Here is a 17,645-nt window from a genome sequence, read left to right as displayed (position 1 = left end):
TTGAAAAAAAAGAAAGAAAAACATGCCTAAGCCCACCTGAAGACTGTCCTGCACTTCAGGTGGCTTGAAATAATGTTCGCTGTCGATAACATGATTGAAGCATTTGGAACTTCTCAACATTTGATGTAATTATTGAGGTTTTTAATGCTACTTTTGAAGTATGATGGTAGCACATTTAAGGCCATACCTTGCAAATGGGTGTTCCTTGTGATAATGCCGCTGTGAAAAAGTTGTTGGGTAGGTGACTTTTTTTCCTGGCCGCTAAAATCATTTCCTCAAACATTGTAGGAGGGGTATAATGATAAATCATTACCTCTAATCCTAGAATATTTGTGGGAAAGTGGTTCACTGTCCGGGAGGGTACATTTTTATGGAAATGTCGCCACCTGGCGGCCGGTTTAACAGCGACATTCTTGGATCTGTGGCAGTAAAGTTTTGATGCGAATGTTGGATATGTGGCCGTATAATGCAGATGCTTCAAGTTAACAATAAAAACGATGCCACTGAACACATATTATGATTTTAAACGCTGTATGCCAATGCAAGCAAAATTGTGTCCATTTGATTTTTAAGTGTTTTTATTGGCATTTGCAATCATATACATAGCAGTAGAGCACGAAGTGTGCTTTATATTATTGACCATGTGTCGTGTCTGCCAAGAGAACAACAAATAACAACAAACTAACAAACAAAATTAACAGTAATAACAACTTTGACTGTGCACTCCCATGGAAGCAAAATTGTGTCCATGATTTACTAAAACCCATGCCTGATATTTTCTTTGGTATTTTTCGATATTTCGCAAAACGGTGCCTATTCCATAGAATAAATCAAGAACCTCTTTGTGTAAATGAGTTGAGGGTCAAGCCATGTTATCTACTTTACTAACTGGAAACTGGCTATCATCACACCAATTCATGATGCACACCCCTATGACTGGCTACCTTATCCATTTTATAATCACGTTTACTGCACAATTATTGAACCATTATTACTGGCCCTTAAATTGCAAAGCTTCCGATTTCTATAGGAGTTTTTACATAAAGATACAAAAAGTCTTGATAAAAGCCTAGAGCAAAATGTCCACTGCCAGTCCATCATCTGCCACGGTAGCCCGTGGTCCCCTAGTGGAATGCTTTTTGAAAATAACATTGGATTCGTGTGCGCCTACTTGTATCAATTATAAAATATAAATGTATGAAGTTCTTCATTGGCCATTTTTTTTTTAAAACGTGCACACATGCAATTTATATTACCATAAATTGCATTGGCGTTTGAGAAAGAAGTCGTTAATATGAGTGTCCGTGTTTACATTTGTTACCTTCTCAAGTCTGTGTATGTAGAATGACAACAGTTCATGTAATCTTTATCACTCTTAAACATTTATGAAAACTAGAATGGTTTCAAATTGACAGTGGAGCTGAATTTAAATTCTATACATTATTTAATTCAGTCATTGTCATTTGTTATAGCGCCTTTCACCATAATTATTGTCCCAACGCGCTTTTGGTAGAACACCCTCGAAAGGATCGGAGTCCATAGGTTTCGGGGAATTTGGGAGGTGCTCTTATGCATGTGTGCATTTCATCCATTAAAGTTATGCAAGGGTGGCCAAGACCCTGCTAGTCACCCATGTCTACATGGTGTATGGGCGCAGCAGAGGTATACTATGGGCTAAAGAGGGGGATTGTGTTTAAGGAGATAGAGAGTTATCTGGGAAGCTACAGTTTGAATTGTTGTCATTAAAAGTAGCTTCATTCTCGTGGCGCAGGTGATGTGCAATAGTGTTTGTGTTATATGTGAGTGCAAGGTGTATGGAGTGGGACCATGCCTTACGCTAAATTGTGAAGTTGCGGTGTGCGAGAGGAGAAATGTGTTAGCTGTATAAACAACAATGTCTACTTCCTGGGTTCCATCTATGTTGATGGAGCAGAGCTATGTTTCACAGGCGATCTAAGTGCTCGATGAGTGAATAATACTCACCCGCTGAGGGGGGAGTACCAGGACAATAGCTGTGCGCACTTGTCCCCAAACACTCAAGTTTCTTCTCTAACACCTGCACTCTCTTTGTTCTCAGGAGCTTGGCACCGACACTTTGGGATACTGCACAGACTTCCAGGCAGTGCCAGGCTGTGGGATCAGCTGCAAAGTCCGAAACGTGGAAGGCGTGCTTCTGGAGAGTGAGCAGGGCCTGAATGAACAGAATGCCTACCTGAGCAGCAGAACGAGCACTGCCCCAGAGGACAGCGCCCTGCTCATTATAAGCGAATCAGAAGGTAGGGCCTGTCGTAATGCTATTAGTCGGTATTCGCATCATTCTGATAGTCAAATGACTGGCTTACAACACCAGCTCACTGTTAACGTAAATGGGTAAATTGTGTTTGCTCGGATGGAGTCCCCTTAACTCAAACTCCCTCTCCCCCACCGTCTACCCGCCTTCCCTCCACATGCAGACTCTTCCACCCCTTAGTGAATAGAGTAACGTCTGCAGTATCAACTTATCACAGGTCAGGATTAGGCTTTTAAAAGCAGTGTTAATACACTTTTGGGAGAATGTATGTATTTCTTACGCATCACCCCTTACTGCCAGTCATCATAACATTGGTGCTCGCCAGATCAGTCAATGGTGACTGCGATCTACTCTTTAAGATAAGCCACCACTGTTTGGGCCGGAGAGGTCATGTTGTAAATGTTTTGTGTATTAAAGCACCCAATGACTGGGTGTTTCAGAACTGGAGTAAAGTAGAACCGAAGGGTTCTCTCAAAAAACAGTGAGTCTTCAGCACCTTCTTAGACCCCTGATAGCTTCAGTTTTTGAGACTAGTGGGCTGAAACTGTTCTATGTAGCAGCCCTGGACAAATATGGTGTGTGGGCTCAATGTAATGTATCTAATCAGTGGACCGCCAAAGAGTGATTGTCCTGACTTTTAATCGATTGTCAGGATAATTATTGGCAACATTTGGGTTGAATGTATTTTGCTCATTCCTCACAGTTGATCTGACTGTGGAGTAAACCTAGAATGTAAATATTGACCATTTGTATGACAGGCAATGAGTGCAGACCTTTAAAGCTGGGGAAGTGAGGTCATATTTGTTAAGGTCACTGATCGCCAGAGCAGTGTATGGTGGGCTCGTCTGGACCTTGTTGCTTTATAGGTAACCAGTATATGTAAGCCAGGTGAATTAAGTCCCATTTGTTTGTAACTTGCTCATAGGTGAGTCTGATAGCATTAATAGGGTCAGTTCATCAGTGTACCCCATTCCCGTTTGCATTTGTGGCATCATGAGGAGTGCATTTATACCTATTCATGTTTTAAGAAGGTGCCCATATATTGAGGAACTTAAACGCATATGAAAACGACAGGGGGAGGGAAGGGGTGTAAATATGGAGGTGGAGAGCAGATGGGGAGTCAAGAGATGTACATGCCGGTTTGAACGTTGAGAGAAACAGTCCCGTCTTGATCAAACATCATTTAACGTGAATTCCAGTTCTGAGAGGTTAATGTACAGAGACAAAGGTTGTAGTTGATTCTGTCATTGGCGTACTGAGTATGGCCCAGTCAGGGTAGACAATGTAGTACTGTGAGAGGCGTGAGGGAGAACAAATACCTCAACAAGTAACCCCTCAACAAAGTTGTAAACCTTAAATTGTAGGCAAAAATGCTTGTGGGTGGATTATGTTTCAGGAGGGTGCAAGTCCCTATCAGTGGTGATTCCACTTGTGCTTGAAACTAAGCATTTGTGTTTTCTAGCTTACAATTAATAGTACTCTTGTTCATTAGAGAATTGATAGCGTTTCGGTGAGGACAAAGACTGATATGTGTATGGAAATTTCTCCTCTGTGAAAAGCATAGTGCGCTAAAGCGTGGTTGAGACCCTCCTGGGGGCCATCCACCCAAGAACAGGTCAACGGGCCATGTTTGTACCGGTAGAGTGTTTCCCAGACCTCTTTATACAATTAATAGTAAACAGCAGGTTTTCATGACAAAAATACATATTTTATTTTTATCCATTTCACACATTTTTTTTTCTTTTCTATCCACACAAATTTCAAAAACGACAGTTTCTACAAAGGGTATTACTCTATATTGTTCGTTAAGGGCATTTTGTTGTGCAAAGATAATTTTTAGGATTAGATTACATCAACTATCCTTCTCCAGCTCATTCACACTCATGCAAACTTGTTAACACATGCTAACACATCCCATCATGTTTCTTTCCTCCAAGTCTGATTGAAATGGCTTTAAGGGAAATTCCTCAGGGGCTGGCTGTCTTATTTGTCCAAATAATAATTTAAAAATGCAGAACAGAATTAATTTAGAAGGCATTCGCTCCACTTATTAGTAACGACTGCACTCTTTAGTTTTGTCTGTAATAGGGTCCACACTTCTACAGCATACCATGTGCACACCACTAATTGTGAACAGGTTGCTTCATTGGTATTGAATTGAATGTTTGAACCCGAGGGAATGCTGCACTTTCCGTCACGTATGAGCCTATGCTTCCGGTTAGGGTGTACTGTCCAAATCAGCAGTTGCTGTATATGCGCGAGCCTTTGTTAAATTTAAAGCGGGACAGAACACTGTTTTCAAATGCGCGATGGTATTCTTAACGCGGCTTCATCTCCTAAAGGGATTAGGTCAGTTTTTGGTAACTTCAGCGGTTTCCCTTGCAGTTGCGTTTTGCTTCAGGACGCCGGGTGCTGGCGTTGCCTTGATCACTAACGTCCTCGGCACATTCAGTCAGGGTAGACAACAACATTTATAAGTGCAAGGCCATAATTATGCAGCTTCAGGTTAAGAGTTGTGTTGGGGTTGGATTGATGGGGGGCATCAGAAGATGGACCTCAACTACATGGGGTGCAGCTTCCTGAATAGTGTAATTTTGAGAGATTTTTTCAACTTTGGTCAATTCTGGCCCAACTGTCTTTACGCAGTGCTATGCACCCATGCCAAGCCTACAAACCAACCCCTGTCTCCAGCATTGGATCTTTCATAGATTCAAATGCTGTTAGAATATTTCCTGTCGTCAGGCTGGGAATCTACAGTAACATTAAGCAGTTTAATAGAAAACCAAAGACAATGCATTCACTTTAGTGTTCTCTTAATGTCATTTTGAGTCCTTCAGTCTTCAGCCATTAGGCATAGTTGGGAGTCCCCTCCAAAGTTCTCACTTTATTTAACATTTTCCTCAAGAAATGTTCCACCTACAGATTCAACTTTTACATCTTCTGAAAGCTAGAGATAAGCACTTTACTGGTGTGGCATTTGGGAGCTTCTACACACTTTGCACTCCTCTAAGGGGGGTGAGGGTGCAGGTTTACTCTGTGTTCCTTCAGGGTACAGTCTATTGAAGTGTGCCTTCCTCTCCTTACCATGACTGACCTTACAGAGCCTTACCAAACTTGCTCCACTAGCAGATATAAAAACATCTTTGTGGAATACAGGCATGAGGAATGTCTTTACTTCCTTTCCTCTGTCCACAAATTTGCTTCTGGCTCCTTTCACCAGTCTTTGTTTAACGATTTTTCATACAGTAAAAGGGGTTTATACACCTAACATGCATGGTGCTTATGGAACCTCTGATTGAAGTGAGAGTTGTCTGATCTACCTTTCATTTTATTTCAAAGGTATTCTGAAGTGAATGGCTAGAAGAGTGGCTTATTATTTCCCAAAGTAAGCCTAGTCAAGTTGAAGCCTCATCTACCAGGGAGCCTGATATATGAGGGACGAGGCCTCGTCTCTAAGGGAACCTCATCCACAAGAGACACCTTGACAAGAAAGCTTAGTCTGCGAGAGGGCCTAGTCTATGTGAGCCATGTCTATGAGAGAGATGAGAGGTCGCATCAACAAGAGAGCCTCATCAACCAAAGACTATTTTACAAGAAATACCAGTTTTGCACAAGGACCTGATCTGCGCGAAAGGCTTGTCAACGATGGGCGTGCCTATGAGAAAGGCTACTCTACGAGACCCACGTCAATGAGAAAGGCTAGTCAACAACAGGCTTGTCTACAAGAACCTTGTCTACAAGAGACTCTGAAACCACAGGCTCGTCTGTGAGAGCCTTGTCTACGAGAGACTCTGCAATGACAGGCTCGTCTACAAGAGCCTGTGTACGAGCAAGCCGTGTTTTTGAGGAAAGCTAGTCAATGACAAGCTCATCTATGAGAAAGGATCACTGATGAGAAAGGCTAGTCTACAAGAGCCTCGTCAACGAGGAAGCGTCATCTCAAAGAAAGGCTAGTCTCCAAGTCCCTCATCAACGAGAAAACCTTATCTATGAGAAAGATTAGTCTACAAGAGCTTTGTGAATGAGAAAGCCTCCTCTACGAGAAATGCTAGTCCACAACAGGCTTTTTTAGGATAAAGACTCTGCAACTACAGGCTAATCTATGAGAGAGCCCTGTCTATGAGAAAGGTTGGTCTACCACAGGCTTGTCTTTGAAAAATCCTCATCTATGGGATAGTATAGTCTACAAGAGAACCTCCTCTATGAATAAGCCCTATCTACAAGAGAGCCTAGTCTAAAAGAAAGGCTGGTCTACGGAAGAGCCATTTCTATGAGAGTTCTTCGTGTACAGAAGGTGATCATTGATGACAGGCTCATCTACTGAAGAGCCATGTCTATGAGTCAGCCTGGTCCATTGGCTACGGCCAGTCTAAGATAGAGCCTCATCAATGAAGAATCTAGTCTACGAGTGGACTTTGTCTATGAGGGGTCCTCATCTCCAGGGGAGCAGCGTCTAAGAGTAGACTTATTCTACAAATTAACCTAGTCAATAAACGTTGGGGTCAGTTTCCCAGTCCTCACTGCAAAGAAATGAAACGCACGTCCTGTATCATTAAGAGAGGAACCATCTTTCCCTCTTTTCCCGAAAGAAGGTTAAAGGCTGGCTGGCTCCATGAGCAAGACTTCAATCCGGTAGCACAATAGTTGGACTAATTGGTTGCAATCACCAATGTTGTACATTTATTACCTTGCCCATTTATTGTAAAGCGGACTGTTGTATATTTGTACATTTCTGCAACCATTGTGTAGTACTATTTCATGACATAGGTTTATGACAGATATTATGCCAGTTGTATGTTTGTAAATCTCTGTGTCTTATTACTGTATGCCAGATGTTAGGCCAGATGTTCTGTATTCTTTTGCTTGTGTAACATGTAAGAATAGCGCCCAGATGCCTACGGGCTGGGTTGCGCTCTACAAATAAAACAAACTATATGATAGATCATCATCTGCGAGAGGTTTGCTCTAAGTCTCATCTAATAAAGGTATGATATGATAGGTTATTTATAACGCGCTTAATACCCAAAGGTTTCTAAGTGCGTACCCGGGGATCAAACCTTTGTTCCTCCATGTCGTCTTGCTTCCAAGGCGAGCACGTTGCCCCTGAGCTATCCTCCCGATGTCTGATCTACTACAAGCTTGTCTATGGCAACTTCCTCTGGGAGGCTCACATCACCTATGATCGCTTTGCCAAAACCACCCCACTTCGAAAGCATTATTCTATATAGGAGGCCTGTTACATGATATAAATAGAAACCCATCTTTAACAACCTTGTCTGTTTCATCCAGAACAGCTTATCCCATGAGATGCCTTCATACAAGATGAAGATTTGTCTATGAAAGAGATTCAACAACAAGGTATATTGTTTGTGACCACTTAGTAGGTGATGGGCTTCATCCATGAAAGGCTCCTTCTGCAAGCTGCCTTATCGAAAGAAAGTCCTTTTGTACGAGAAGCCTTATTCCCTGTAGCTTCAGCAGCACCTATTTGCAAGGAGCCTCATCCATGGCAAATTAATGTGTGAACAGCCATGGTTTTTCAGTCCTTTTGCTCCAAGCCATACCGCTTCTCCAAATCCAACAGAGACTACCACTCAACATACTGCTTCTAGTCATACAAGGGGGCATTGTACGTCTCAGGCGAGCAGTATGAATCTCGATCTCAGCCCTACACAGGTGCCCATATACATTGCGGCTCTTCTTAGTCCAAGAGCCAATCCAATGAGCAAGCTACACTGCTGCACAGTGCCACCCTTTTATGTTGGCACCCTAGTGGGAGGCCGTCTATATTCAATCCAACATCAATGGAGGCGAATAATTCCAGGAAACTGGGTGCTTTCCCTGGTGGTCCACAGCCATGCCCTAAAATGTGTAGAAAGGCTGCCAGCAACCCTCCCTGCCAACAAGTCGGCTAAAACATCTTCATGAGCTTCAACTAGAGGTGCTAGCGCTCATGTCCTGATCTATGGAGCAGGTTCCTCATTCTCAAGACTCTGGATGTCTACTCTCAATATTTCCTGGTCCAAGAAAAGTTGAGTGAGTGCAGACCCATACTCAAACTTTGCTACCTACACAGATTCCTCAGCTCACAATAATTTCAAATGGTTGTGCAGAAAGGAACATTTTGCCCAGCTTGCCAAGGTAGATTTTCTATCATCCCTGGACATGTATGACACCAAGTTGCATATTCACATTCACCACCGTCATCTCAAGGTCCTGCGTTCAGGGTGGCAGGCCGCCACTTTCAATTAAAGGTTCTCCTCTTTTGGCCTCAAGTCCACCCGGGGATGTCTACAAAATGCCTTGATCCAGCCGCAGCACATCTCAAGAGTTCAGGGATTCATGGCTACCCCTATTTGTACAACTAGCTGATCCAAACACAATCCTTCACACAGGGACTACTACATACAGGGGCCACAGAATTCCTCCTAACATCATTCAGCTTCTCACTCAACTAAAAGAGGTGATCTGTGATTACACCTCAACAAATGCTGTTTCTAAGGGCATGCTGAGGCACCACAATTTCAACTGCGACCCCATCTGCCAAAAGAGTCATCACGTTAGGATGCAAGGTGCAAGAGTTCTCCCAAATGGGTTTCCTCAGTACAAGTGATAAGGACCCTTTTGGGCAAGATGTTCTCATGCATTCCGCTCATCACAAAACGCAGGCTCCGGATGTGCCCATGCAAGGGTTCCTAGATGCTTATTGGGTTAGGTCTCCAGACATTGTTAAAATATGCTTTCTAATTCGTCCTTTTAACAATGCTTTACGTTGGTGGAAGGACATTTCCAATCTTCTAGCGAGGCTCGTTTCACAGTCCCATGTCATCAAGTGATTGTAACCACAGATGCCTCCATGCAGGGCTAGAGCCCAAACTGCCAATGTTTATGCCAGGGGCATCTGGTCAATGGAGAGAAGAATCTCTGCATATCAATGCTTCAGAGCTGGGGGCCTTTGTGCTTTTTTCTGCACCACCTAAATGAGAAAATGGTATGTGTATTCACGGACAGCACAGCTGCATTGTTCTATAGCCGAAAGCAAGGCGGCACCAGATCTCCGATAGCCTTCTCCAAGGTGCAGTCATTATAGAAAAGGGCTCTGGCCCAGGGAATGTTTTTGTTCTCTTTTTACCTTCCAGATGTAGACAACGAATGGGAGATCCTCCAGAGCCAAATGGAAGTCATATTCCAAGTGCAGGGGAAGCTAGAGGAGGACTTATTTGCCACAAAAGACACAGCAAGCGTGGGATACGCATTTACGTTGCTGTGGGACAGGAGGTTCCTTTATGCTTTTCTGCCATTTTCACTCATACCAAGAGTCCTCCACACAGCCAAACATCAGCCGTGCAAGACTGATCCTTGTGGCACCAGCTTGGAAGAGGTAGTTCTGATTCTTGGAGCTTCTAGCTCTCTCATCGGCACCGCCCATCAAGCTTCCGCCAGTTTACAACCTCACAGCCCAGCTCCTTTGTCCCTAGAAATTGACCACATCCACATGCCCCAAGACTGCAAGGATGTCCTTGCCAAGGCAGAAGCTCTATCTACCTTCTCCTGTTACAACAAAAAGTAGAACCGGTTCACCATTTGGTGCTCCAACCTACTGTGAATGTCCGGAAATATTGATGTACTTTTTGCGGATTTAAAAAAGAATATCACTAGTTCTTCTGATGTAATTTGGAACTCCAGTCACAGGGTGGATGCCCTTGATTTCCAGCCCCAACAGCTCCTGCCATACTTGCTCTCCTTGGCTACCAGTGGCCTTGCTCACTCTTCAATCGAAGGTCACTTGGCTGCCATTTCCTGCTTCACGTGCACATCGGGGCACCTTCATTATAGTCTCTTAGGTTTGTGAAAGAATTTATGAAAGTACTCTTTTGGACTTTTCCCCTTGTAAGCAAACCTGCCCATTCTTGGGAACGGAACATCGTCCTGTCCCGCTTGATGGGGGCCCCGTTCGAACCAATGCATAAGGCCAGTATCACGTTTGTCCCATGTAAGATAGCGTTTCTGATGGATATCACCTCGGCCAGGAGAATGGCCGAGGATCAAGCACTCTTCTTGCAAATGCCTTACCTCATTTTCCACAAAAACAAGGTTCTCCTTTGCACCAATCCTACACTCATGCCCAAGCTGCCATCCACTTTTTCACCTCAACGAGCCCTAGGTCCTGCTACCTTTTTGTTCAGCTCTTCTGCTGGTCGAATGCTCTCTCGGCTCCCTTGATTATGTGGAGCGAGCCAAGCTCTTTCGGAACTTGTTGCAGCTGTTCATTGTATGTAGGCTTGCTGCTTCAGGAAAAAGCCTTTCTGAAGCTTCCATTTACAGATGGCTTCTGCTTGTATCTTTCTGATATCAACTTGCTAACAGGCCATTCCAAGCTCGGCCTTGTGCGCACACTTTGAGGGCAGTCTCATCTGCCGCGGCTCTTCTAGCAGTAGTGCCATTGTCAGGCATGTAAACTTTCTGCTCACACCTTTAACAAGTTCTATACATCCAGAAAAATTATGCAGGGGAGTCAAGGGTTGGACAAGCAGTGCTTCATAACCTGTTTGCCTAAGTGAGCCGTCATCCTCCTTTCGGGTTGCATGTGGGTGCATATCCATGCATTATGTACTGCTTTACAACCTATTCTAACAACATGTGAATCTGAAAGATGCAATGCTGAGAAGGAATAAGTTCATTACCAGTAACTCCGGATCTCCAGCATTGGTGTCTATCAGAGATTCACATGCAACCCTCCCGCATCTCCCACATTGTTACATCTTTGCACTTTTACGTGTGCTATACAAATCTGAAGATGGCCTCCATGGTTGGAGCTCAAGCTGCTGCAAGGGCTACATGTTGAATGACCCAAAACAACGCTCCGAGAACACTAAAGTGAATGCAGTTTTTTTGGGTTTCTATGAAACTGTTTAATATTACCGCGGATTCCCTGGGAGTATTCTAACAACATGTGAATCTATTAAAGAGCCAATGCTGGAGAACCAGAGTTACAGGTAAGTAATGTATTCCTTACAGAGGGCAGACCTTCCTTACCCACATAGGTATACTTTGGAGGCATATCTCTCGGGAGGATAGCTCAGGGGCAATGTGCTCGCCTTGGAAGCAAGACGACACGGAGCAACAAAGGTTCGATCCTTGGGTCCGCGCTTAGAAACCTCTGGGTATTAAGCGCGTTATAAATAACCTATCATATCATATCATATTCCTTCACTTTGTGCATGCCAATTGTCATTTGCATTCCCTTGCCTTATAAGCAGACTGTATCTCATTTTGACACAAAGATCACGAATGTCAACTGAAAAGTCCCCCATTTTGGACTCTTTGGCACCCTAAAGCGGCTGTCATCGGGCAGATTATTTTGCCACTATATAAAACTGTGGTTTAATATGACTTAAAGATACTGGCCATGAACAGTAATCTTTTTCAGCATAACTCTCACCCAATGATATTGATAGACTCCTGCCAGTAGCATTCTGATTCCTTCTGGAATTCTTGCTTACGGCATGGAGGTTTACATTTCTAAATGAAAATGATTGTCGCATGCAAAACAAGCATCATAGAAAGAAATCAGTGAGTAGTGCCTTTCTCTTTTTTCAGCCCTCCACCATCACTTGAGGAAAAAGGCATTTCAAACTGAATTTCCAATGGCATGCCCCCTACCAAGCGGCCTAAGGAAGAGGCCTGAGAAATGACACCAGTAGGGTTTAAGGCAATTGGAGCACGTGGAAGAGGTTGGGTGCACATGGAAGAGGTTCTGTTTATGCCCCAAAAACGAATTCATAACAATTCAAAACTTTCTATGTATAGGTTGTCCAAGCCTCCCATAATTTGATGGAGTCTCTGGGCCGCATTACAAGTACACCAGTCCAGACTTAACACTGCCGGTATAACCATACCGGCACCGTTTCCGCGACCGCCAAATTATGACATGCGGCCCCAGAAATAGCAGCACCATAAACCGCCACCGCGGAGTGAAAGCACTCGTAAACTTCGCCTGCACGGAAACCCCTCCGTTACCAGCCATACTAAACACCGCAAGCATCACAAGTAGCACGGACATGGAAACACCGCCACAAAAATGGTCCTAAAACCGTGACCACGGTGGCGGTACCGCCGCCACCGCGAACATGACGTTAAACAGTGCCTGGGGACCTGAATCAGGGCACAGGTGCACCAAATCAGCCCAGCTTGACCCAGCAGGCCACTGGAGCCTACAAAAGGGCCACACCCAGGCCAACTCAAAACAGAACCATGCAGGGAGCAGCTCTAGTAGCATTGGGACTGGGCATACTCAACCAACAGGCAGCACTGCACATGATGGCAGTAATGGTGCAGAGGAGGAGGCGGAGGCGTAGGAGGCGCAGGCGGCAACCAGCTAACCCTGTACCCATGGTAAACCCCATTGTCCAGCCGGCACCACCCGGCAGGCAGCCTGCAATACCACGCATCAGGGCCTCACCCTTACCCCAGGACAGATCCACACATTATACCAGCTGGACCGTCCAACAATCCTGTACATCACCACCATAATAGACGACGACATCAGCAGCCACATAGACACCCCCACCCCACCCTCCTGAAGGTTGTGTCTGTACTGCATTTTCTTGGCACCAGTACCTATCAACACACAGTTGGTGAGCTGCACGGCCTATAACAACCCTGTTTCTCTAAAATCCTGGTACAGGTACTGGATGCCCTTTTGCGCCATTTGTCTGAACATATTGTCCTACCCCGTACCCTTCCCCAGGTCATTGCCACCAAGTTGGCCTTCCATGCCATTGCAGGCATGTCAAATTGCATAGGTGCAGTCGACTGTACCCACATCGAGCTGACAGTACCACGTGCAATTGAGATGGTGTTCCGCAATAGGAAACAGTACCACTCACTGAATGTACAGATGGTATATGATGCCACACAACTGATAACACATTGCTGCGCACATTTCCCGGGCTCAACACATGACTCAATGGTACTGCGGAATTCCACATTGCCACGGTACATGGAACGCTATGCTGGACAAAGAACATGGCTATTGGGTGAGTACAGCTGCCAATGCACCGGCCCTGTGGAAGTGGTGTCTGTTTGTGTCCAGGGCAATGAGCAATGTGAGTGGGCTGCTGCGACTGCACATGCATCAGCCACGCCCCCATTAACTGAATAGACAGCACAACCCAAACATCACAAAGCAACACATGACAGGTTGCCACAGTGTCCCCGTACACACCCTGCCACATGACACACACAGCCTATACTGCCACTGGCACAAACACCTGGGGCGACTGCATACACCGACCCACAATATGCAGCACTGCACTCCCAATGCACATCATGTTTGCACATGAGACATCCTGCATCGACTACATCATCACAGTCGACTGATTGACTCTGCCATGTGTACACATCACTGCACAATGCCATACTTACCAGCTAATTTCACCTGCAGGGCAAAGTACACATGCACACCAATGCGTTGGTCAATGTCCAGTGCCAACGTCCACTACAATGACCAAAGAATGGAAATCACCCATCGGTCCAACCACTGCATGCCACATTTGCATGAATGAACAATGACACAAGATTGCACTGCATCTAATGAAGACATGATACAACAAACACTGACATCTCCCCCACATCTACATCCCATGTAGGTGATGCTGGATATGCACTCACGCCATGGCTGATGACGCCTGTACGGAGGCCAAGAAACAGGCATGAAGAGACGTACAACAGGGCGCACGTCTGCACACGTGGCATGATTGAGAGGACATTTGGACTACTGAAGGCCCGGTTCCGCTGTGGCGGATCACTGCTGTACAGCCCAGTGAAGACGGGTAAAATTACGCTTGTTTGTGCCATGCTGCACAATCTGTGCCTGCGCAGGAACATTCCGATGCCCCCAGACGCAGAGGATGAAGATGGGGATGGAGATGGAGATGGAGAAGGGGCTGGGGATGGGGATGGGATGGCTCAGCCTCCTCCTGGGGGTCCACTAGATGGCCAACGAGCACGGGATGCACTGATTCGCATTTACTTTTGAGAGACTGCACATTCACAGCATTGCATGGATATGGTGATGCCAGTAAATAAATTGTTGTACTGCAAATGAAATGATGGATGTCCACTCATGAATGTGTTTTTTCAAATGATGATATATTCATGACATTACAACAGGGATGGAGGTGCAATGGTTAGGGAAGCTGTACACCTGTGCCCACCCACCACCCAAACGTACTCACCCCAACCAGGCCCCAATACACAAACCCTCTAATGGACCTCCCCCACCACCCAAACGTACCCACCCCCAACCAGGCCCCAATACACAAACCCCCTAAAGGACCTCTCCCACCACCCAAACGTACCCACCCCCAAACAGGCCCCAATACACAAAACCCCGTAATGGTCCTCCCCCACCACCCAAACGTACCCACCCCCTCACACCCTTCTAGTCCCCATGTGTCCTGCAGTGCCTGACACACATGCCATAATTTCCGTGTGTGCTTCGGCGCTTGTGCATCCTTGCCCGAGGGCCCTGTTAGCCGACTCGAGCACCTCCGTGGACTGGCAGAGGTGGAGCTGGATGGGGTGATAGTAGTGGATGGCACTGAAGCTGGGATTGGTGGCAAATGCGCAAGATGTGCCTGTTGGCCAATCAACATGGACTCAACAATCCTCGAAGTGTTATCATTGCCCTCCTGCACAGGGCGTGCCAGGGTCACTATTGTGCTTTCGAAGCATCCAATGGACCATGAGAGGCGATGTACAGATGTTCTGTAGCACTCCCTCTGCAGCCTGGATTCCTCAAGCTGCCTGTCCACCAGCTGGGTGAGGGTAGCCTGCTGCTCCTCCATCCGCTGCATGCGGGAATTGAGCTCAGCCATTGAGGGGGTAGGTGACCTCATCGGACTGTGGAGTGATGTGGGGCTGAACTCCAGCTCATGGAACGATGCCAAGTCATCCAGGGTGGGCACCTCCCCCTGTGGCCTTGTATCAGACTGCAGTGCCGGGGCACTGTTGTCGCTACATGCTGCCTCCTCTGCAGTGCAGATACTTTCTGTGGTGGGATGTATAGGTACGATGGGTGCCCGTGGCACCTGTGTTGCATCAGGCAGCGTGGAGATGGCGGAGATGTTGGTGATGGTGGCCGGCACATGTGTAGCAGATACTACTGGGGGCAAAGATGCAGAACTGCTGGCAGCATCCTCCTGGGCAAGGGCGCTGGCTTGCACACGTGCAAGAGCTGATTGCCTGGGCTGTTGTGCGGTGTCACTGTCACTTGATATGGCTGTGGGGACACAGAGGGCATGCAATTAGTTGTGTGGTGGTGCCTGATGGGTGCATCACATGCATCAGACAGGTTGATCAGTTAACAGTAGCATTTACATGCATATGCTTGTTGACGGACATGTATTGTAGTGATGTGGATCGTCATCTGGAGCATGATTGTGTCCTTTGGGCCACTCATGCACTGGCTGCGGGGTGTTGTTAATGGGTCCTTTCGGCCACTCATGCACTGGTTGGGGGGGTTGTTAATGGGTCCTTTGGCCCACTCATGCACTGGCTGGGGGGTTGTTAATGGGTCCTTTGGCCCACTCATGCACTGGCTGGGGGGGGGTTGTTAATGGGTCCTTTGGCCCACTCATGCACTGGCTGGGGGGGGTTGTTAATGGGTCCTTTGGCCCACTCATGCACTGGCTGGGGGGGTTGTTAATGCATCCTTTGGGCCACTCATGCACTGCCTGGGGGGGTTGTTAATGGGTCCTTTGGCCCACTCATGCACTGGCTGGGGGGAGGGGGTTGTTAATGGGTCCTTTGGCCCACTCATGGCCTCAACATGTACATATATGGCATTCATATTTGCGCACTTACCAGCATCTGCAGGTGGGCTCACTCCTGCCTCAGCATCCCCGATCCCATGAATGCCCTCAAGGTGGAGGACACTGCTGCAGCGCTCCTCCCATGTTTGCAGTCTCAGTGGAGAAGGGGGCCCTCCACCTGTCCCACTGCTGCGTTGGCAGTGTGTAGAGATCAGGTTCCGCACCCTCAGCCTGAGGTCGTCCCACCTCTTGTGGCAGTCCTTGACGCTCCTCGCAGTCACACAGCGGTGCACTTGTGTGCTGCTTCCGCCCACACTTCCTTCCTGCGCTGCTGTGTAGCGCGCCGTTGATCAGCACTAAACAGCATCTCAGCATGCTGCACTATATGGTCCACCAAACCAGTTAGCTCTGCCTCACTAAAGCGCTGTTTGCGTTGCCTCTAGCTGGAATCCTGGCAGACATGCTGGATGTCCTTTTTGGCTTCTCACTGTGTGGAATCTGCTTGTGCTGACTCTGGATGGCAATGGATTGTGCTTTATATGATGGCCGCCTCTCTGTTTCCGGTTTTGGCGATCATGGTATTTCCGCTTCCGTGTCCGCGGTGACGGCGGCAGACACGGTTTTTATGCTACTTGTGGCGCTGCTATGTCCATTTCCGTGGGTCTTTCCGTGGCGACGGTTACACTGTTTCCACGTCCGTGTGGTGCGTGCGACCAACAGCACGTAATCGGCCGGTCTTTCCGCAACCTTGCGGATGCAGAGACTTTATTACTGCCGCTGCGGAATCACCGCATTCCGGACCGGAAAAGTTGTAATGAGGCCCTCTGTGTTTGTCTTATAATCTCTCTTAACTAAGTGCTGAGCCAAGCCTCCCTGAAGTGCAGTCAATTGATCCTAGTAATTCCCAAACTGTTCGATAATGTTACTTCCCTGAATATGGTACAACCTAGGTGGGCATTTCAGTTGGTCAGTTGCAAATAGTTTCTATGGGTGAAGCCCGACTGCGCTGTTTGAGCCGCTGTGGCTCTGGTGAGAATACTTTGGATACTGTGACTCTCGCAACTGCAACTACATTTCAACACGCTGCTGCTGTCATTGGAATAACGTGTGGAATAACCTTTACTGTTTACTGTTGGGCACCATAGACATTTTTCCAGGAAAACCAGTGCCTTTGCCTTTAAGGTACATGGAGCGCTTTGCCACGCCCCCCTGGACCTTGGACCTTGGACCCGGATACAAAAGGCAGAGCCCTTCACCTTTGCGGCGTGAAGCCCGAGTGCAGAGTAAAGGGCGGTGCTTTTCGTCTTTGATTGCGCTGTTTGAGCCGCTGTTTGGCTCTGGTTGGCGGAGGAGCGTATGTATTAATATCGCGGAAAACAAGTGTAATTAATCTGTGATTTAGCATGGGGGCGGCACACTTCAGAAGCTGCAAGCGGAGCAGCCTGTGTCCCGCTTACATATTCTCCGCTGCCTCTATAAAAATCCCCCATTGAAGCCTGGAACGAGAAAAGGAAGAAAAGGGCGGAAGCACTCAAAAG

At 46.6% G+C, this 17,645-nt stretch overlaps 1 protein-coding gene across 2 annotated transcripts in view; it reads left to right on the top strand.

Moving 5' to 3' along the window:
- The window catches only part of ATP7B (ATPase copper transporting beta), a 1,159,214-nt gene that overhangs the window by 849,503 nt on the left and 292,066 nt on the right, over positions 1 to 17,645 (top strand). For both annotated transcript variants that reach the window (XM_069640108.1, XM_069640109.1), the window contains exon 15: positions 2,078 to 2,276. In XM_069640108.1, the coding sequence (XP_069496209.1) occupies positions 2,078 to 2,276 (199 nt within the window). The remainder of the gene's footprint in view (positions 1 to 2,077; positions 2,277 to 17,645) is intronic.

Source organism: Ambystoma mexicanum, chromosome 7q (assembly GCF_040938575.1).
Source record: "Ambystoma mexicanum isolate Mex_15411 chromosome 7q, UKY_AmexF1_1, whole genome shotgun sequence".
NCBI lineage: Eukaryota > Metazoa > Chordata > Amphibia > Caudata > Ambystomatidae > Ambystoma > Ambystoma mexicanum.
Note: the sequence above shows the minus strand (reverse complement) of the source record. Positions and strands in the feature narration are given on the sequence as shown.